The sequence below is a fragment of the Mobula hypostoma genome, chromosome 4 (genome assembly GCF_963921235.1).
Source record: "Mobula hypostoma chromosome 4, sMobHyp1.1, whole genome shotgun sequence".
Lineage (NCBI taxonomy): Eukaryota > Metazoa > Chordata > Chondrichthyes > Myliobatiformes > Myliobatidae > Mobula > Mobula hypostoma.
In genome coordinates this window covers 166290605-166314411 of record NC_086100.1, presented here as the reverse complement: position 1 = coordinate 166314411, position 23807 = coordinate 166290605, and the positions used below count along the sequence as shown (strand labels likewise).

Genomic DNA, 23807 nt, shown 5'->3' with positions numbered 1-23807 from the left:
TCTTGCATTTACAACTCAACAATGTCATTTATAGAAAGCACTGTTTACTAAAACGTACCTTTGATTTGCTGTGCCTAATAAGGGCAGATAATAGCCTGTTTGATTCGCCCATGACACCAGCATGGTCCTTTGCATCACACCATTCTACCAAACGCTCGATCAGTTTAATATTCTTACCCAACTTTTCAGCTGCTTCAGCTGTAGTGGAATATGCACACAAAAAGAATAGATCAGGCAGAACACAGTTTCAGAAAACCTTTCTTAATGACCAGCAGTTTCTAAACTGTTATTAAGCTGCACTACAGAGAGTCACAGACCAGATTCAGGACTAGATATCTCTGCCTAAGCCTGGCACACGCTAACATGGAAACTTGATTTCTTTAACTGCGACGCAGATGCAGTATTTATTTTACTTCATTACTGCTAGCATGATTAGAAAGAAAACAGAAGGCAAGAACATAAAAATCCGGATTTCTATTATCGATAGACAACTGAACCTGATTTACTAAGTGTTAACTCTACCAGCAAACAGAGATGGTTATTTCACCATAACTCAGACTTAACTAATATCATAAAGCTGTCATTACTATCCTTACTATGAAAACCTGCTTTATATAATGATAAACATATTGTGACAGTTCACAAGCATAAAAGAGGATAATGAGCCAAAGGAAGAGAAATTAGTAGGACAACTGCTGTTATGAGCTTTCAATAACAGGTGGTGGCTGACAGCCTTGTTATGGAAAAGGATTCAGACAACAGTTTTGGATGAACCAAATTTCCCTGAGGATAAAAGAATGGCCAGGTGGTTTTGACTGAAAGGTAAATAGTGGCCTGGGCATCAATGATAAGTTTCTTTTTAGTTGGGTACCCACGGTTAATATAAATTCACTTATTCAGGTTCTTTGTGGAAAATTGTATTTTGCATGGACTGTCAAGGATAAATTAGAAATAAAATTTTAGTTGGGTTAAAATCATGTCCAAGGATTCTAAAACATTCTGTAATTTTTGTTCAGTTTTTATATTTAATTATTTAACAATTTTAGAGGTTCCCTGAAAAGAACAAAGAACTTGCAAGGCTTATAATAACTGGGCTTGAAGCTTAACCACACAGATTCAGATTCACTGCTTGCCCGCACACTTCACTAAGTAGCAGCTTATTCTGGAGAATGGCTGCAAGGTGCCGTGATTTCCTGCAGGGGCAACAGATGAAAATCAGCAGGCACCATGAGGTTTGATTTAAACTTGTTTCCGTTTAATGTAAGCTTTCCATCAGAAATTTGTTAAGAATCCTAAGCAATCTTTCTCCTCTTTATCACAAGGACACATACTACTTGGAGGGAATAGATGGAGTGGACCTGACATTAGTAGGGAAAATTATGGAATCTATTCAGCTGTAACTTGGTACTAGGAAAATAATGATAGCATTTGGCAGAGTCAACATGAATATCATCTTTCACCCCCATCCCCTAACTGAGGTGTCTGAAACCATGGGTTAGAATTTCAAAAAGAGTCCACCATTCCATGGTACATGGAGCTTAGAAAAATAGAGGGTTATGGGTAACCCTAGGTAATTTCTAAAGTAAGTACATGTTCGGCATAGCATTGTGGGCCAAAGGGCCTGTATTGTGCTGTAGGTTTTCTATGTTTCTATGTTTCATTCAGGATAAAGGTGAAAAGCAATTTCTTCAGCCAGAGGATAGTGAATCCTTGGAAATCTGTATCTGAGACGGCTGTGGAGTCGCTAAGTATTTGAGAAATCAAAACATTTCAATAGGAAAGGAATGATGGATGTGGGTTAGTGCAGGAACATGGCATGGAGGTAAAAGGACAGACATGATCGTTGAATCTGGCATGAAGGGCTGAGTGGCCTAACCCTTCTTTTGTTTCTCATGTTCTAACATTATTTTATTGCTTTCACATACTCTCTTTATATTGTGAGCAAGGGCATCATCAGACAGGCATTTGCTCTTCCCTGAGAAATCTGTAACTAGCTGCTGACAAGTATGCAGTAACGAGTTTGTCACGTTCCCATTACTCCATGACATATACTGATCTTTTGGTGCCTCCAATTAACTGCTCACAATACAAAAATAATTCCATTGGCAATTTGTGAAGAGGAGATAAAGAGCCTACAAAGGAATACAGATAGGTTACATGTGTAGGTAAGTAGTTGGCAGATGGGGTATAATGTGAGAAAATGCGAGGAAGTTAGCTTAGATTATGAGAACACTCAGTCCTCTTTTATTGTCATTTAGAAATGCATACATGCATTAAGAAATGATACAATGTTTTTCCGGAGTGATATCGCAGAAAACAGGACAAACCAAAGACTAACACTGACAGGACCACATAATTATAACATATAGTTACAGCACTGCAAAGCAATACAATAACTTGATGAAGAACAAACCATGGGCACAGTAAAAAAAAGTCTCAAAAGTCCCCGAGTCGATCGATTCCCGAGTCCCTGATAGCAGGCGGCAAAAGGGAGAAACTCCCTGCCATAAACCTCCAGGCACCGTCAACTTGCCGATGCCTTGGAAGCAGCCGACCACAGCCGACACAGAGCCCATCCGTCCGCAAACTTCGAGCCTCCAACCAGCCCTTCCGATACAGCCTCCCAAGCGCCATCCTCTGCCAAGCGTCTTCGACCTCACCCCGGCCACTGAAACAATCAAAGCCGAGAATTTCGGGGCCTTCTGCTCCGGAGATTCCGGTTACCACACAGTAGCAGCCGCAACGAAGGGAGCATTTCAGAAGTTTTCCAGATGTTCCTCTGTACTCTCACGTCTGTCTCCATCAAATCAGAATTGTTCATGGTCCCCTACTTGACAGATAACAAATATTCATCACTGGAAAGGCCGCGTGCGCTGCCGTTGCGCCGCCATCTTCTCCTCCTTCTTTAAGTAAGATGAGAAAGTGCTGCAGAGATCTGTTGGGGGGGCGTGGTTTGCATATAAGAAACAAAGCTAGCATACAGGTAGAGTGATTAAGGTGGCTAAAGAAAATTTGGCCTCTATTAAAAGGGGTATGAAATATGATAGCTGGGAAATTTTCATGCAACTTTACAAGGCACTGGTAACCACATCTGGAATAAAGCATTTAGTTTTGACCTCAATATTCATATTAAGAAAGTGTTGCACTGGAAACAGGGGAGAGTGGATTCACTGGATTACTGGCATGGGGTGATAGATGCATGAAGAAAGGTTAAGTAGACAGTCTCTGTAACTAATGGATTATGGAAGAATAAGAAGAGCTCTTATTCAAGAATATAACCAAGGGAACATGTTGGATGCTTAGAGGGTTATTCCTCGATAGTTTTCTAAAACAAGGAGGCATTGTTTTAGAATTGGGGATACAGGTGTCCCCGCTTTTCGAAACCTCGCTGTTATGAAAGACCTACATTAGTTACTTGTTTTCACTAACAGAAGGTGTTTTCACTGTTACAAAAAAAGGCAGCGCACACCCCGAGCAGCCAAGCTCCTCCCCTGTAACTGCATTCTAGCCGGCATTGCTTAAACACGTGCCTGTGAGCAGCCGTTAGCAAGATGAGTTCTAAGGTATCGGAAAAGCCTAAAAGAGCTTGTAAGGGTGTTACACTTAGCGTAAAACTAGACATAATTAAGCGCTTTGATCGTGGTGAATGAAGTAAGGACAAAGTGAGTTTGGCTTGTGGAAGTTGATGATGATGATGTTGGAGAGATTTTGGCATCATATGACCAAGAACTGATAGATGAAGAGCGGATGCAATTGGAAGAGGAAAGGATAATAATCGAAACCAAATGCAGTAGCGAACGGACCAAAAGTGAAGTTGTCCAGGAACTGAACGTGAAGCAACTGCATGAGATTTTTGCTGCAATAATTGGAGAAAAGTACAACTTTAATTTTGAAAGGGTACATAGCTTTAAGGCATATTTGCAAGATGGCCTGAGTGCTTACAAAGAACTGTATGATAGAAAAATGTGCGAGGCTAAGCAGTCAAGCATACTGTCATTTTTCAAACCTTCCACATCAGCCACAGCAGACAACGAACCTCAACCTTCAACATCAAGGCAGGCAGAGATAGAAGAAAGTGACCTGCCTGCCTTGATGGAAACAGACGACAATGAGATGACACCCCGGTGTCCCACCACCCCAACCCCTGGGACATGGACCGATATGTTGCTGCAGAGAATGCAGCGGTAGCCGGGATGCACCCAACACATCTTTAAGAAAAAAGTCGAAATAAACAAGCTAATTAATTAGGTGCCGCCCGGCACGTAAATGTCGGCCCAGATCAGAGCTAATTGCCCATTGCGTCGCCTCTGATCTGGGCCGACATTTATGTGCCGGGCGGCAACTAATTAACTAGTTTGTTTATTTCGGCTTTTTTCTTAAAGATGTGCTGGGTGCATCCTGGCTACCGCTGCATCCCTGCATGCTTTGCAGATCGGTATCAGTTGGTGGCCTGGAGGTTGGGGACCACTACACCATCACAACCTCTGATGACTCAGCCCAACACACCATCATCAGTGTGCTCGGCGTTGTCTTCCCGATTCCGGTAAGTGATACTACACTGTACATACATTATTTCCACTTTATATAGGCTGTGTATTTTTATGTGTTATTTGGTACGATTTGGCAGCTTCATAGCTTAAAGTTTACTGGAAAGAGTGTTTCTGCCGAAAGCGCTTGCGCCATGTTTCTGCCGAGAGCACTTGTGTGAGATTTTCGCTATGGAGAACAATGCGGCAATGATGGTAGAAAAGATTTCTACTTTATATAGGCTGTATATTTATCATATCATTCCTGCTTTTACTATATGTTACTGTTATTTTAGGTTTTATGTATTTTTTGGCATGATTTTGTAGGTTATTTTTTGGGTCTGGGAATGTTCAAAATTTTTTCCCATATTAATAAATGGTAATTGCTTATTCATTTTACGACATTCCGGCTCACGAACCGTTTCATAAGAATGCTCTACCTTCGGATAGCGGGGGGAAACCTGTACCTATTTTAGATGGAAATAAGTATGAACTTCTCCTCAAAGAACATCGTGAATTTTTAGAATTATCTCCCTGACACAGCTGTGGAAGAAAGTCACTATATATTCAAGGCAGAAATTGACAAGACAGTTAAATTACGAAGAGGTCGAGGGGAAGTGGGGAGAGTGCAAGGGAGTAGCATCAACTAGCCTGCTCCTGCCCATATCCTAGGAAATTGCTCATATACTAAAAAGCCCTCTGTACTACATAAAGACATATACAATCACTTAAAGATGAAAATAATGGCCTTGAAGTTTGTAAACAAGCAAATATTCAGAAATACAGCTTCACCATAAATCAACTATATAGACAGCAACGATACCTTGTGTATCAATTAACATGCGCAACGTTCCAAGTAATTTGAACTGAACTGGTGGCATCTCAGACTTGAGAAACTTCAACACCTCCTCTGCAACTCCTGCAGACAGCATCTTTGCTTTATTTAATACTGAAACAAAAAAGGAATTTAAGTGCTGACTTTCATCTGCTAGACAGTATTAATGGAAAATAAAGACTTAAATTACAGTTTGGAAATTTTGGGTCTTTTTATTCATGCCGTGATATTTCCTTCACAGTTGTCATTTAAACTAGTAGATTTATAAATGTTGCAATATACTTAACCTGCAAGCAGGAAGGCTTGTATAAATTACATCTGATGGAGCCATACTGGAAACTTAAGATACAAAATTGTATTTTTAATTAAATAAAGTATTTTGGATTCTAGGAACCAAACCTTTCAAAGACTTGACAATGGACAAAATATTCCCACTAAGACTACATGCAAGTTATCCATACATGCATATGAAAATTCATTGTGAATGCATAACTGTCTTTAAAAGAGAGCTTGCAGTACCAACTTTCAATCAGAAAGAACCAAAGGTCCCATTCCTATCACAACCCAGAAGCCCCAAAGTGTAGTACTATAATGGCGTAGATCTGGAATCCCTCTTCAAATACTGCCACAACACTAGAAATATTGATGAATAAAAATTTGCTTTGCACAACATCTACCTGCATTCCCTGTCACTCAATTTTACTCAAATGTTTTTCCAATGGCCACAATTCCTATGATACCTCCCAATGTGCATCCCCAACGCCATGCACATTTTAATGCTGCAAACTGTTGAAACGCACTGTGCTTTATTTCTTCTGAAGCAATATATACCAAAACCTAGGGCCATTATGTTTTCCTTATAAAACAGCAATGGAAAAAAAAAACTTACCAGGAATAGCCAGATTTCGGAGAGCACTGAGGGCAGCATGCTGTACAGTTACATTCCCCTCGTCTACGTGTCTATTCAATAAATCTAATAACTTCTGCACAATTCCAATTTCCACCATGTGGATACAGTTTCCATCTGTGGATGACAGAACAAATATGTTATCTGTAAGAAAGATGTGCTGAACCAGCTTCTCCAGGTTGAGTGGTATACTTCTAGGACTGCAGCTTAGCACACTGTATATTCACAAGGTTTAAGCCATTAATATTACGACTACTGAACAGCACAATCGAACAGATCTGCACAAAGATAGAAAATGTTCGTATTTACCTCAGTAACCTTTGCACTGAATTAATCAAGAGGCCAAGGAAGAAATTTTGCTGACTGATTGAGCTTTCTGCCTGCAGAAAATAATGATCACTGCTGCAGTATTTTCCTACTTCTGCTAATAAATGCAACTGAATATTTAACATTTGCTACAGACAGCTGATAATGAAGTGCTGGAAAGGAAGATGAGAAAGTCCAAGTCAAAGTAATAATTTCCTTAAACTACTGCGATTGTTATAGTGCTGGGCTGATGAAAACACATCTGTTTAGAGGGAAAATTTTCCCCACCAATTAAATATGCAGCAGTAACGATTTGAAAAATAACCCGTCATCAACATTCAAGCATGTAATACATTTAAATACACAAACACTAGATGCTTTGCAAAGGAGTTGGTGATGGACAGATGTCAAGTGGAGAGGGAGAGGGCAGGGGAATCCCAAAACGCAGTAGCCCAATGCATGGTGCATGAATTAGCATAGGGACTCAGTCAGTTCCATCATGGGCACTAGCCTACGTAGCAATTAGGACATCTTCAGGGAGCAATGACTCAAAAAGGTAGCATCCATCATTAACGAACCCCCATCATCCAGGACATACCCTTTATTCCTTGCTACCATCAGGAAGGAAGTACATACATACACACACACTGTAATTAACAGTTTTTATTACATATTGCTATGTACTGCTGCCTCAAAACATCAATTTTCACAACATATGCCAGAGATATTAAACCTTATTTTGAATGTGATAACCTTTGGAAGCCACTTCAATGAATTCCAGCAGTCGGAATAAAGGCTACAACACAAACAGTGCAGAGAATGCATAGCTTTAGAAAGCTGAGGCCCCAAGCTAAATACAAAATTGGAGTAGAATGTTGAAGAATGATGTAAAACTATGGTGGTGACAGAAGACAGACAAGAATTCAATGTTTAGTGCTGTGGGAGATAAATAACGAAGGGATCAACAAGGTTGCAAATAATGCAAGGGGAATTTATGACAGAATTGGATGTGGTGATTTCAACAGTATCTCAAAACAAAATCAAAAATTGGCTACAACTTTGTAATAAGTCAGTGAAAATGCTTTCATTTCTCCTATAATTATCAGCAACAGTGGTACCACCTATGGGCCTTTCCATCAAGCTAAGTGGAGAGAATTTGATGAGTATTAGATCATTTATTTTTTTAAATTAAGTTTCAAACGTTTTAGATTCAAAAACACAGTTTATATTTTTTATAGCAAAACTTTTAATTTGCACATTTCCTGTAAGAGTTTCAGTTCTAGTTACATCCAGGGTTGGGCAAACATTAGCAAGCAAAATTTTGTTCCGTTTGATTTATGTGTGGGATGCAGTGCCCATCACACAAGACCCCTCTTGCATCTCACTGTGCAGGGCCTTGTTCTACTTGATTCAGCTGGATCTGTAGCAGGTATTGCTGCAATTTGGATTGCACAAGATTTATTTACTAGTTTATTTGGGTGTAAATAGTATAAGCAGCCTGCTACTGACTGCAACTTCTAGACCATTGCAATGAATAGATTTATTGATTTTTGATGCAATGATGCATAAGCAGAAATTGTCAAAATACAGATCTTCAAGGGCCTTTTTTAATATATCTTTTGTTGTTATTCACCAATGGAAGTAAAAAGACGTCATTATGTATGATGCCTTCCATAATGTAAGGTTGTCACAACTTTTATAAACTAATGGAGCACTTTTGCAAGTAAAATAGCTGCAACAGATACATGGCAAAAAAATTACAACATTAACTTTAAAATCAACTCTGTGAATAGTAACTATTTTTACTGAATTAGGGATGTTGAATGAAGGATGGCTATTGATCAGGATACTCAGGATAAACCCTTCACACCCCTCCCCCCGCCGCTGCATTTCTTCAAAAAGTGCCGGGGACCTTGTGCATCCAAAGTTGGCAAAGTGGGATTTTAAATAGCATAATTTACAAGACTATGCTGGTTGAGGGGAAAAAAAAACTGCAACAAGTCTCTTATTACTTATGATGATATAGACTTCTCCCCCAATCTGAATTTTATTCTCGAAGCCATGGCCTAGAAATTTACTGTTAATTCTTCACTGTCAGCAACAATTATTGTGCAACTAGCATAAAAGTTTAATTTAATTGGTGGCAACTCAATGGTTGTGCATTCATTGACAGGATTGAAGACTGATTATCTTTGCATTTTTCTGACATGATAGATGGCCCTGAGGAATTAGTATGGTAGTGCACAATGTTTTCTGTAAAGAATGGTTTGGTCTAGCCTGAACTCACTGCTTCCTTTTCTGCATTTCCTGTTGCAGGCAATTGGTCCTCAAAGCACCTTAATTGATCTTGGTCAGTTCAGTTTTCCAAAAATGCACACAATATCCATAATTGTTTGAGAGTCAGTTAAGCTACAACCCAAGTCTTCCTCGCAGTCAGAACTGTCATAAGAATTTAAGTGACTTAGACAAAAATGTTAAAAATATTCAAACAGATAAAAATTGTAAATACTTGAGACAATATAAAGGTTACGATAAAAATTGTATATCATCTGAAACTTCTCAATCTCCATTGAAATGGATGAAGTCACTTAACCTGTTTAAAATTGAACTGTCTAAAGGTTTACTGCCCAAGTTTCCTTGCATTATTGCTGTGACATTGTAGGAGGCTAGCATTCTTTAACTGGACTATGGTGCCCAAAATCAGTGTCCATGAAAAATGACAGTGGTAAAGACCTCCAAGAAATTTGTGATTTACATATTCTGAAGTGTTTAGAATTGTCAATCTAGCCTTGCAGAAATGTCATGCACCTCATACTTAGTGGGTCATAAAATTACATGAAACCATGTAAACTGGCTATTATATCTAAGGACACAAATAAAGGGAGTCTAAACATGGGTTAGCCTGGTCAGCTATTCAGCAAGCTCAAGGCTGATCCTGTACTTAAAGAATATTTACCTGCCAGATCTTACAACGATCCTGTAAGTGACCAAATTATCTATAAATTTCAGCCTCAATATGCAGAGTGAGATAATTGTCACAGCCCTCCAGAACAGAAAATTCCAAAGATTTACAGCACTCTTAAAAATTAAATCTCTTCTATTTTGTCTGAACCACAGCTGCCACACATCAAAAACAACTCAGTGGGATCAGAAGGACGAGAAATGAACAATAAAAAGCAAATTGCTTTTTTTGTTCTTCGTGGAGACCTGGCTGACGGAGGAGATACTGGACCATGCTATCGAACCCTCTGGGTTCTCCCCGTTCCAGGCGGACAGGTCAAAAACCTCTCTGGGAAAAGTAATGGAGGAGGGGTATGCTTCATGGTCAACAATGCTTGGTGCAACCCCCAGAACGTGCATGCCTTCAAATCCTTTTGTTCCCCAGACCTGGAATACTTGGTGCTGCTGTGCAGACCCTACTGGCTGCCTAGGGAGTTCACGGCTCTTATTATCGCAGCAGGGTACATTCCGCCGCAGGCCGATACTGACCTGGCTCTCCAGGAACCTTCAACACACTGGAGACTGCACACCCAGAGGCTGCCTTCATCGTTGCCGGTGACTTTAATTGAACGTCGCTGACTAAAGTCTCTCTGAAGTTTTGTCAGCACATCCAGGTGAGCACTTGTGGAGATGGCACACTTGACCACTGCCACTCTCCCTTCCATGCAGCTTACAAAGCTCACCTTCGCCCAGCTTTTGGAAAATCAGATCATTCTTCAATCCTGCTTTTGCTGACGTACAGGCAGAAACTGAAACAAGAGGCGGCCATAGTTAAAACCATTCACTGCTGGTCCGACCAATCAGCCTCCATGTTGCAAGACTGCTTCGATGATGGCGACTGGAATGTCTTCCATGATGAGGATGTCTACGAGTTTACAGATGGAGTCACATGCTTCATCCGGAAGTGCATTGACGATATCGTCCCCCAGAAGTCGGTCAGGGTCTTCCCGAATCAGAAACCCCAGATCAATAGTTCCGTGCGAGCAGCACTTACCGTGCGACAAAGAGCTTACGTTGCCAGCAATCAGCAGCAGCTCAAGAAAAGCAGCTATGATCTGCGCAAAGCTATCAATGCTGCGAAACAACAACACAGGGACAAGATTGAGTCAAGATTCACTATGAAATGCACACGTAACTTGTGGCGAGGGTTGCATACCATCGCAGACTTCAAAGCCAAACATAGTGGTGCCACCAACATCACAGCCTCTCTACCAGATGAGCTCAATCACTTTTACGCTCAGTTCGATATGGCTAACTCTAAGCCTCCAAGGAAAGCCACCGCTACAACCTGCAACTTGGTCACCTCCGAGGCTGAGGTATGCAGATGTTTCCATTGATTGGACAATCACAAGACTGTGGGACTGGACGGCATCCCACAGCGTGTACTCATGATGAGCGCAGCACAACTGGCAGGTATGTTCACAGACATTTTAAATCTCTCCCTCTGCCAGTGTAGAGGGCCCTCCTGCTTCAAATCATCCACCATTGTCCCTGCACCAAAAAAGACCCAGGTAACATGTGTGAACAACTGGCGTCCTGTCGCAGTCACCTCAATAATAAGCAAATGCTTTGACAGGCTGGTTGAGGACTAGATCTACAGCATGCTACCACCCAAACTGGACCCCCTACAATTTGCCTACCGACACAACTGATCGACAGACGACACAATAGTCACTGCTCTACATACCGTCCTTACACATCTGGAGACGAAGGGTGCTTATGTGAGACTGCTGTTCCTAGACTACAGCACCATAGACTAGACTACAGAACACCATAATTCCCTCCAGTCTCAGCAGGAAGCTCAGAAACCTTGGCCTTGTGCAGCTAGATCCTGGACTTAGAAACAGAGAAATATAGAAAACCCACAGCGCAATACAGGCCCTTCGGCCCACAAAGTTGCGCTGAAAATGTCCCTACTTTAGAAAATACTAGGGTTACCCATTGCCCTCTATTTTTCTAAGCTCCATGTACCTATCCAAAAGTCTCTTAAAAGACCCTATCATATCCGCCTCCACCACCATTGCCAGCAGCCTATTCCATGCACTCACCACTCTATGTGTAAAAAACTTATCCCTGACATCTCCTCTGTACCTACTCCCAAGCACCTTAAACCTGTGTCCTCTTGTGGCAGCCATTTCATCCCTGGAAAAAAGCCTCTGACTATTCACATGATCAACGCCTCTCCTCATCTTATACACCTCTATTAGGTCACCTCTCATCCTCCGTTGCTCCAAGGAGAAAAGGCCGAGTTCACTCAATCTGTTTTCATAAGGCATGCTCCCCAATCCAGGCAACATCCTTGTAGATCTCCTCTGCACCCTTCCTATGGTTTCCACATCCTTCCTGTAGTGAGGTGACCAGAACTGAGCACAGTACTCCAAGTGGGGTCTGACCAGGGTCCAATATAGCTGCAACATTACCTCTCGGCTCCTAAATTCAATTCCACGATTGATGAAGGCCAATACACCATATGCCTTCTTAACCACGGAGTCAACCCGCGCAGCTGCTTTGAGTGTCCTATGGACTCGGACCCCAAGATCCCTCTGATCCTCCACACTGCCAAGAGTCTTACCATTAATACTATATCCTGCCATCATATTTGACCTACCAAAATGAACCACTTCACACTTATCTGGGTTGAACTCCATCTGCCACTTCCCAGCCCAGTTTTGTATCCTATCAATGTCTCGCCATAACCTCTGACAGCCCTCCACACTATCCACAACACCTCCAACCTTTGTGTCATCAGCAATCTTACTAACCCATCCCTCCACTTCCTCATCCAGATCATTTATAAAAATCACAAAGAGTAAGGGTCCCAGAACAGATCCCTGAGGCACACCACTGGTCACCAACCTCCATGTAGAATATAACCCGTCTACAACCACTCTTTGCCTTCTGTGGACAAGCCAGTACTGGATCCACAAAGCATTGTCCTCTTGGATCCCATGCTTCCTTACATTCTCAGTAAGCCTTTCATGGGGTACCTTATCAAATGCCTTGTTGAAATCCATATATACTACATCTACTGCTCTTCCTTTATCAATGTGTTTCCTCACATCCTCAAAAAATTCAATCAGGCTAGTAAGGCACAACCTGCCCTTGACAAAGCCATGCTGACTATTCCTAATCATATTATACCTCTCCAAATCTTCATAAATCCTGCCTATCAGGATCTTCTCTATCAACTTACCAACCACTGAAGTAAGACTCACTGGTCTATAATTTCCTGGGCTATCTCTACTTCCTTTCTTGAATAAGGGAACAACATCCACAACCCTCCAATCCTCCGGAACCTCTCCCGTCCCCATTGATAATGCAAAGATCATTGCCAGAGGCTCAGCAATCTCCTCCCTTGCCTCCCACAGTAGCCTGGGGTACATCTCATCTGGTCCCGGCGAGTTATCCAACTTGATGCTTTCCAAAAGCTCCAGCACATCCTCTTTCTTAATATCTACATGCTCAAGCTTTTCAGTCTGCTGCAAGTCATCACTATAATCACCAAGATCCTTTTCCATAGTGAATACTGAAGTATTCATTAAGTACCTCTGCTATTCCCTCTGGTTCCATACACACTTTCCCGCTGTCACACTTGATAGGTCCTATTCTTTCACGTTTTATTCTCTTGCTCTTCACATACTTGTAGAATGCCTTGGGGTTTTCCTTAATCCTGCCCGCCAAGGCCTTCTCATGGCCCCTTCTGGATCTCTTAATTTCCTTCTTAAGCTCCTTCCTGTTAGCCTTATAATCTTCTAGATATCTAACATTCCCTAGCTCTCTGAACCTTTCGTAAGCTTTTCTTTTCTTCTTGACTAGATTTACTACAGCCTTTGTACACCACTGTTCCTGTACCCTACCATAACTTCCGTCTCATTGGAATGTACCTATGCAGAACTCCACGCAAATACTCCTGAACGTTTGCTACATTTCTTCCGTACCTTTCCCTGAGAACATCTGTTCCCAATTTAAGCTTCCAAGTTCCTGCCTGATAGCCTCATAATTCCCCTTACTCCAATTAAACACTTTTCTAACTTGTCTGTTCCTATCTCTCTCCAATGCTATTGTAAAGGAGATAGAATTATGATCACTATCTCCAAAATGCTCTCCCACTGAGTATCTGACACCTGACCAGGTTCATTTCCCAATACCAAATCAAGTACAGTCTCTCCTCTTGAGGTTTATCTACATATTGTGTCAAGAAACCTTCCTGAACACACCTAACAAACTCCACCCCATCTAAACCCTTTGCTCTAGGGAGATGCCAATCGCTATTTGGGAAATTAAAATCTCCCACCACGACAACTCTGTTATTATTACACCTTTTCAGGATCTGTTTCCCGATCTGCTCCTCGATATCCCTGTTACTATTGGGCGGCCTATAAAAAACACCCAGTTGAGTTATTGACCCTTTCCTGTTCCTAACCTCCACCCACAGAGTCTCCGTAGACAATCCCTTCATGATATCCGCCTTTTCTGCAGCCATGACACTATCTCTGATCGACAGTGCCGTGCCCCCACCTCTTTTGCCTCCCTCCCTATCCTTTCTGAAACATCTAAAACCCGGCACTTGAAGTAACCATTCCTGTCCCTGAGACATCCAGGTCTCTGTAATGGCCACCACACCATACCTCCAAGTACTGATCCACGCTCTAAGCTCATCCGCTTTGTTCACAATACTCCTTGCGTTAAAATAGACACATCTCAAACCGTCGGTCTGAGCGCGTCCCTTCTCTATCACCTGCCTATTCTCCCTCACAAGCTTTCTCTATTTGTGAGCCAACTGCCTCTTCCCCAGTCTCTTCAGTTCGGTTCCCACCGCCCCCCCCCAACAATTCTAGTTTAAACTCTCCCCAGTAGCCTTAGCAAACCTCCCCGCCAGGATATTGGTCCCCCTGGGATTCAAGTGCAACCTGTCCTTTTTGTACAGGTCAACAGGTCACACCTGTCCCAAAAGAGGTCCCAATGATCTAGAAATCTGAATCCCTGCCCCCTGCTCCAATCCCTCAGCCACACATTTATCCTCCACCTTATTCTATTCCTATACTCACTGTCACGTGGCACAGGCAGTAATCCCGAGATTACTACCTTTGCGGTCCTGCTTTTCAACTTGCTTCCTAACTCCCTGTAGTCTGTTTTCAGGACCTCTTCCCTTTTGCTATCTATGTCATTGGTATCAATATGCACCACGACCTCTGTCTGTTCTCCCTCCCACTGCAGGACATCTTGGATGCGATCTGAAACATCCCGGACCCTGGCACCTGGGAGGCAAACTACCATCCGAATTTCTTTACTGCATCCACAGAATCGCCTGTCTGACCCCCGAACTATAGACTCCCCTATCACTACTGTCTTTCTCTTCCTTTTCCTACCCCTTCTGAGCCACCGAGCCGGACTCTGTGCCAGAGGCACGACCACTGTTGCTTCCAGGTAGGCTGTCTACCCCCCCCCCCCCGAACAACATTCAAACAGGAGTACTTATTGTTCAGGGGGAGAGCCACAGGGGTACTCTCTAGCACCTGACTCTTCCCCTTCCCTCTCCTGACTGTTACCCACTTGTCTGTCTCCCATGGCCCCAGAGTGACCACTTGCCTATAACTCCTATCGCCTCCTCACTCTCCCTGACCAGATCGCCAGCAGGTGGTAAGAGTGGGCTCCCTCACCTCCACTCCTCTGACTCTCAACATAGGAGCCCCTTAGGGGTGTGTACTAAGTTCCCTCCTTTACTTCCTGTATACCACTGACTGTGTCACCACTCACAGCTCTAATCTGCTAATTAAATTTGCTGACGACATTACATTGATTGGCCTAATCTCAAACAATAATGAGGTTGCCTACAAGGAAGAAGTCATCTCTCTGACACAGTGGTGTCAAGGAAAAAAACTCTCCCTCAGTGTCGCAAAAACAAAGGAGCTGGTTGTGGATCACAGAAGGAATGGAGATGGGCTAACCCCTATTGACATCAATGGATCTGGGGTTGAGAGGGTAAACAGCTTTAAGTTTCTTGGCATCCACATCACCAAGGATCTCATGTGGTCTGTACACACCAGCTGTGTGGTGAAAAAGGTACAACAGCTCCTCTTTCGCCTCAACGGTAGAGGAAGTATGGTATGGGCCCCCAAATCCTAAGAACTTTCTACAGGGGCACAATTGAGAACATCCTGACTAGCTGCATAACTGCCTGGTATGGGAACTGTACCCCCCCCCCCCCCCGCAAATCACAGGTTTCTGCAGAGTGTGGTCCAGACACCCCAGTGCATCTGTAGTTGTCCTAAATCATGGGAAGTTCACATTTACAAAGACAGGTGTGAAAAAAGGGCCCGAATGACCATTGGGGACCCAAGTCACACCAACCATGATCTATTCCAGCTGCTACCATCCAGGAAACGGTACCACAGCATAAAAGCCAGGACCAACAGGCTCCAGGACAGCTTCTTCCACTTGGCCATCAGACTGATTAACTCACACTGATTTGAGTGTATTTCTATGTTACATTGACTGTTCCATTTATTATAAATTACTATGATTGCACATTGCACATTTATACTGAGATGTAACGTAAATATTTTTACTCCTCATGCACGTGAAGGATGTAAGAAATAAAGTCAATTCAATACAGCTAGGAAAGAATAGGAAGGCACAGTTGATTAAAGTTGAAAAATGGCTTAAAGTTTAATACTAATTTTATTAGAGAAACCATAGAAACTACAGCACAGAAACAGGCCCTTTGGCCCTTCTTGGCTGTGCCGAACTATTTTCTGCCTAGTCCCACTGACCTGCACACGGACCATATCCCTCCATACACCTCCCATCCATGTATCTGTCCAATTTATTCTTAAATGTTAAAAAAGAACCCGCATTTACCACCTCATCTGGCAGCTCATTCCATACTCCCACCACTCTCTGTGTGAAGAAGCCCCCCCTAATGTTCCCTTTAAACTTTCCCCCCCTCACCCTTAACCCATGTCCTCTGGTTTTTTTCTCCCCTTGCCTCAGTGGAAAAAGCCTGCTTGCATTCACTCTATCTATACCCATCATAATTTTATATACCTCTATCAAATCTCCCCTCATTCTTCTACGCTCCAGGGAATAAAGTCCTAACCTATTCAACCTTTCTCTGTAACTGAGTTTCTCAAGTCCCGGCAACATCCTTGTAAACTTTCTCTGCACTCTTTCAACCTTATTTATATCCTTCTTGTAATCTGGTGACCAAAACTGAACACAATACTCCAGATTCGGCCTCACCAATGCCTTATACAACCTCATCGTAACATTCCAGCTCTTATACTCAATACTTTGATTAATAAAGGCCAATGTACCAAAAGCTCTCTTTACGACCCTATCTACCTGTGACGCCACTTTTAGGGAATTTTGTATCTGTATTCCCAGATCCCTCTGTTCCACTGCACTCCTCAGTACCTTACCATTAACCCTGTATGTTCTACGTTGGTTTGTCCTTCCAACATGCAATACCTCACACTTGTCAGTATTAAATTCCATCTGCCATTTTTCAGCCCATTTTTCCAGCTGGTCCAAGTCCCTCTGCAGGCTCTGAAAACCTTCCTCACTGTCTACTACACCTCCAATCTTTGTATCGTCAGCAAACTTGCTGATCCAATTTACCACATTATCATCCAGATCATTGATATAGATGACAAATAACAATGGACCCATCACTGATCCCTGTGGCACACCACTAGTCACAGGCCTCCACTCAGAGAAGCAATTCTCTACCACCACTCTCTGGCTTCTTCCATCGAGCCAATGTCTAATCCAATTTACCACCTCTCTATGTATACCTAGCGACTGAATTTTCCTAACTAACCTCCCATGCGGGACCTTGTCAAAGGCCTTACTGAAGTCCATGTAGACAATATCCACTGCCTTCCCTTCACCTACTTTCCTGGTAACCTCCTCCAAAAACTCCAACAGATTGGTCAAACATGACCTACCACGCACAAAGCCATGTTGACTCTCCCTAATAAGCCCCTGTCTATCCAAATGCTTGTAGATTCTGTCTCTTAGTACTCCCTCCAATAACTTACCTACTACTGATGTTAAACTCACCGGCCTATAATTTCCCGGATTACTTTTTGATCCTTTTTTAAACAACGGAACAACATGAGCCACTCTCCAATCCTCCGGCATTTCACCCCTAGACAGTGACATTTTAAATATTTCTGCCAGGGCCCCTGCAATTTCAACACTAATCTCCTTCAAGGTCCGAGGGAACACTCTGTCAGGTCCCGGGGATTTATCCACTTTAATTTTCCTCAAGACAGCAAGCACCTCCTCCTTTTCAATCTGTACAGTTTCCATGATCTCACTACTTGATTCCCTCAATTCCATAGACTTCATGCCAGCTTCCTTAGTAAATACAGATGCAAAAAACCTATTTAAGATCTCCCCCATTTCCTTTGGTTCCGCACAAAGCCGACCACTCTGACCTTCAAGAGGACCAATTTTATCCCTTACAATCCTTTTACTCTTAATATACTTGTAAAACCTCTTTGGATTCTCCTTCACTTTGACTGCCAAGGCAACCTCATGTCTTCTTTTAGCCCTCCTGATTTCTTTCTTAAGTATTTTCTTGCACTTCTTATACTCCTCAAGCACCTGATTTACCCCCTGTTTCCTATACATTTCATACAATTCCCCCTTCTTCTTTATCAGAGTTGCAATATCCCTTGAGAACCAAGGTTCCTTATTCCTATTCAATTTGCCTTTAATCCTGACAGGAACATACAAACTCTGCACTCTCAAAATTTCCCCTTTGAAGGCTTCCCACCTACCAATCACATCTTTGCCAGAGAACAACCTGTCCCAATCCACGCTTTTTAGATCCTTTCTCATTTCTTCAAATTTGGCCTGCTTCCAGTTCAGAACCTCAACCCTAGGACCAGATCTATCCTTGTCCATGATCAAATTGAAACTAATGATGTTATGATCACTGGAACCAAAGTGCTCCCCTACACAGACTTCCGTCACTTGCCCTAATTCGTTTCCTAACAGGAGATCCAATATTGCATCCCCTCTAGTTGGTCCCTCTATATATTGATTTAGAAAACTTTCCTGAACACATTTTACAAACTCTAAACCATCTAGACCCCTAACAGTATGGGAGTCCCAATCAATGTATGGAAAATTAAAGAGCTCACCATTTCGTGCAAAGTTTGCAATAGCCAGTGCTCCTGCAAGTTGCAGCTGATGGTTATTTGAAGGAAGCCAAGACAGCACTTTTTGAAAGACACTGCCTTTACCCGTATCGAACAACTTCTGCATAGATTCATCTACAAGACAGAAGAAACTTCAATAGCTATTAATCTATCCTCCAATTTATGCATTTTGATTCAATATCCTTTAATATCAAACAACAGGAATTCTGCAGATGCTGGAAATTCAAGCAACACACATCAAAGTTGCTGGTGAACGCAGCAGGCCAGGCAGCATCTCTAGGAAGAGGTACAGTCGACGTTTCAGGCCGAGGGTCTCTTCCTAGAGATGCTGCCTGGCCTGCTGCGTTCACCAGCAATTTTGATCCTTTAATATCGCTGTCTTTGAACAATATCAGTGATCATTTTCAATCAACCTAGTTTCACACAAATTGAGTGTTCATTTCAGATTTACATTACTACTTCTGAATAAATTCTTCCAGATGATAGTCATTCCACTATACTTTTAAAAGATGATTATCACTTTTTATTATTTAGCATTTTTAAACATTTATATATTGGTAGGTTATTTTATTTATTCTTATGACCACAGAATACAAGAAATCAAGTTCTAGTTCAAATATTGACAGGTAATGGTTTTGGAGCAGGTGGAAGGAATTGGATGAAAAAATCTATATTGCCACAAAAGGCCAAAATTTAAATATACCGCATCAGTATAGTGTGTGGGTGAATGTGCGTAATTTGGACAATTTCATCACCATTTATATTGCAACTGCTTTTGACTGTTTCTGGATTAAATTTTCATCACTAGACTCCACTTCTCCTTTCCTCTTCCCAGGAATGCCTTACGCAATTGAATAAATAAAATATCTGAGGCAAACAAATGATCAGATATGGGCAATAAGTTCTTAATGATCAATTTAGTCTTTTTATTTTGTATATCTGCTGAAATATATTAAAATAAATTCCTATTTTTGTCCTGAAATGCAACTGCTGAATAGAGTAAAAAACCCAAATTACAGAAATTACAATCTGGATTATTATCAGACCAGCAACATTCTATTTTTTCTATAACAGTGCATGAAGAAAACAGGCCACATGTATAGTGCATCAAACAAGAAAATTGATCAAATATTTTAATACATAGCCCTGTGCACAGATGAATGCTACCTTTTGTCAAATTACAGATAGCAGAAATGACAACATATTTTACCAGTGAATAATTTACTTTGCATTTCAGGAGTTTTACAGTTTGGTAGTACTCCCTACAGTGCCTTCTCAAAAAGTAACGGAAGTCAAAAACATCTATATATTTAGCCTACCTTATTTAATTCTTAGATATTTCCAAAACAAAATGAGAAAATACTAATGATTTGCTCTTCAATTTGAAGGATAATCAGTACTTTCTCTCTTGCCCCACATTTTAAACTTAAGAATGCAACATTTATTTATGACCACAACATTGGAGCAGAATTAGGCTATTTGGACCATTGAGTCTACTCTTCATTCTAACAAGAGTATCAGTTTATTACTACGGTTAGTATAATGCCATTACATGCAGCAACCCAAGATTAATTCTGCTGCTGCCAGTAAGGAGTCTGTATGTTCTCCCTGTGACTGCATGGGTTTTCTCTGTGAATTCCAGTTTCCTCCCACATACTAAAGACATATAGGTTGGTCATATCAGTGGAATTGGGCGGCACAAGTTCGTTGGTTTGGAAGGGTTTTGTTACTTTGCTGTATCTTTAAATTTAAAACAAAACAAAACAAATTGCGCTATGCTGACTACAATTGTTGAAAACTGATGTATCAAACTCACCACCCAAAAGCAGCAATACCATAAGATCAGAAGCTGTTTTAAGCTCAGAGATATCATCTTCTTTATTGCTATCTACCATCTCTTCAACAAGCTCCAGCAGACAGTCCACTAATCCAGCGTCAACCAGTTGTAGCTTGATGACATCTGAAACAAAAGGAAATGCATGATTTGCTATTGTCTTAGATCAAAGTCATTTCAAATTTCATTTGATACTTTTTAGACTCTCCATTCTTGGACCACAAAGCCATCTTCATTTAAGGATCTGAACAACAAAAGACAAACAAATATTGATACCAAAAAACCCCAACCTCCACTAAGCTAGGAACCTGCTGTCTTTAAGATTCAATCACTGGATCAAAGCAGGTGTTGGTAGCAATGCCAACAAACAACTGCATGTGCTAATTTCTATATCCTCAAAAATCAGGATTCAGTTTCTCTTCTCATGCCCAACCTACTAGCCACATGAAAAACAAGCCTTAATGCAAACAGAATTTTATTGTAAAAAGCCTAATAAATGAATGCCTTGAATTTACAAATTTAGACAAAGCAGGAAGTTAAGAGACTTAAAATAACTTAAGATGTGAGAACTTTATTTCAATTAAATGGCCGACATTGAAAATTCCCTCCAATGCACTAGCCACATATTTCAATTTTTTGATTATGTTGAAACTTTAATTTTATTAAATAATTGGATAATCTATGAGCTGGAGAAACTTCTTGGTCTTCAACATGTATCAGATTGTCAATGTAAAGCATGTAATATTATGATTTTCTTCCAGATGTTATAAACAGTGATTGATCTTGAATGAGGCTTAATGTACATCTTTTATTATGACTCCTTCAATCATAAGATCTCATCTGTCATCGCTTCCACTTAAACCCATTACTCAAACCCAACTTTTTCTACATTTCCTGATTACTTGACACATAGCATTTCCATTGAAAGTCAGTGACAAGACTTATGAAACCATGACCACAACACATCTGTAACAACTGTGCATCGCATTGTGCCATATAAATAACATCTCTTAAAAAGTACGAGTTGATATTTCTTACAAAAAAAAGTTCAGATAATGTGCGACATTTAATGTCACCTTTGTCAAATAAAATAAGTAGCCTTTACTACAACTGAACTCATTTATGATGGAATAAAGGAACCATAAGATAGGCCATTTCACATATTAAATGTAATCTATTCAAAAAGATTAAGTCCACAACTGAAGCAGCTGTTTTTAAGATGTTCTGTCGTATTTCACCTCCAGCAATGCAGCTTGAAGTATGGCTTTCTTAATACTAATATTAATTTTTTCACTAATCTCAGCCCATTTTCATCCTCCTCAATTTTAAAGTAATATACTTTTGATTCCTTCAATGGAATAGAATTCTCATACATCCCTGAACCCTCCACAGAACTCATCTATGCTAAAAAGATTAACTTTGTACGTTCTTCTCTGTATAGCTCACCCCTCTGACACTAGCAATCAGCTGTGTCATGCCTGACTGCTGCCCACATTCAGCGAATGTGTTGGAAATTAATAAGACAAAAAAACTATTTAAGTGATTTCCACTTCCCAGCACTTGACCCAGAGACTTTAAGTTTTATATCTTCAGGTGTTCATTTGGGTACAATTTGAATGTGATGAGTTTCCATCTCCACCATTCTCAGGCAAAGTGTTTTAAACCCCTATTACTATGTAAAAATTTTTCCCTTTTCAATTTTCCTCTAATCTTGCTGCCAATTAAATCTGTCCCTTAATTGTCAGTTTTTGCAGTGAAATAATCCTTTGCTGTTCCGTTTGTCCCGGTTTCTCAAAATTTTCAAGTCTTCAAAATCTTCAAGTCTTTATTCCAAAGGGGAATAATAAGCCTAGTTACCTTGTCGCTACAATACTTCTGCTCTGTCAGGAATTCAGTACATTTACAACTTTTCCAGAGCTACCAAATCTTTCCCATATGATGGTGACCAGAACTACACAGTATCCATTTCCATTTATACAGACATCTTTCCACTTGACAATTTAAGATGCAGGGTGTTTTATATTAAAGCTGTTCATTTTAATATGGTTCTTTCTTGTGAAGAGTACCATGCTCACATTATATCTTGGTATTATATAGAATTAATCATAACTTCCTAATAAATTCCTCTGGGTGCCTGGGTAGTCAAACTCAAGAGCTAATTTGAGGCTGGATACTGCAATGCTGTACTGATGCAGAAATGCACTGTGTAAAGCATTGCCTTTCAGAAGAAATATAAACAGATTATTTCAGCAGGCAGCTTTCCTGGCATTCTGGACAACATGCTTCCATTGCCATCACCACCAGCAAAAGTACATTAAATGATCATTCTATTGACTATTTATGGAATGTTTTAAATGTGCAAAAAGTCATTTATTCACTTAGTGAATACCACAGTTAGAAAACCTGATCTTTCTTGATTATGCAAAGTGAGAATCGTGAGGGGAAGGGCATACTATTATTTTAAAAAACCTGGGGAACAAAAAAAAAATGGTAAACACGAGGAAATCTGCAGATGCTGGAATTTCAAACAACACACATAAAAGTTGCTGGTGAACGCAGCAGGATGGTGAACTCCATCCTCCCACCACCCCACGAGGAATAGGGTTCCCCTTTTCCTCACTTACCACCCCACCAGCCTCCGGGTGCAACATATTATTCTCCGTAACTTCCGCCACCTCCAACGGGATCGCACCACTAAGCACGTCTTTCCCTCCCCCCGCCTTTGCTTTCCACAGGGATCGCTCCCTACGCGACTTCCTTGTCCATCCCTCCCTAGCGATCTCCCTCCTGGCACTTATCCTTGTAAACGGAACAAGTGCGACACATGCCCTTACACTTCCTCCCTTACCACCATTCAGGGCCCCAGACAGTCCCTCCAGGTGAGGCGACATTTCACCTGTGAGTCGGCTGGGGTGATGTACTGTGTCCAGTGCTCCCGATGTGGCCTTCTATATATTGGCGAGACCCGACTCAGACTGGGAGATTGTTTCACTGAACACCTACACTCTGTCCGCCAGAGAAAGCGGGATCTCCCAGTGGCCACACATTTTAATTCCACGTCCTGTTCCCATTCTGACATGTCTATCCACGGCCTCCTCTACTGTAAAGATGAAGCCACACTCAGTTTGGAGGAACAACACCTTATATTCCGTCTGGGTAGCCTCCAACCGGATGGCATAAACACTGACTTCTCAAACTTCCGCTAATGCCCCACCTCCCGCTCGTA

General features: G+C 41.4%; 1 protein-coding gene across 2 annotated transcripts in view; it reads right to left on the bottom strand.

Annotated features, from left to right (window-relative positions):
* The window catches only part of rap1gds1 (RAP1, GTP-GDP dissociation stimulator 1), a 92061-nt gene that overhangs the window by 9212 nt on the left and 59042 nt on the right, over positions 1–23807 (bottom strand). For both annotated transcript variants that reach the window (XM_063046890.1, XM_063046891.1), the window contains 5 exons: positions 20564–20707; positions 18730–18861; positions 6251–6385; positions 5350–5475; positions 59–198 (listed from right to left, as the gene is read on the bottom strand). In XM_063046890.1, coding sequence (XP_062902960.1) covers positions 59–198; positions 5350–5475; positions 6251–6385; positions 18730–18861; positions 20564–20707 — 677 coding nt within the window. The remainder of the gene's footprint in view (positions 1–58; positions 199–5349; positions 5476–6250; positions 6386–18729; positions 18862–20563; positions 20708–23807) is intronic.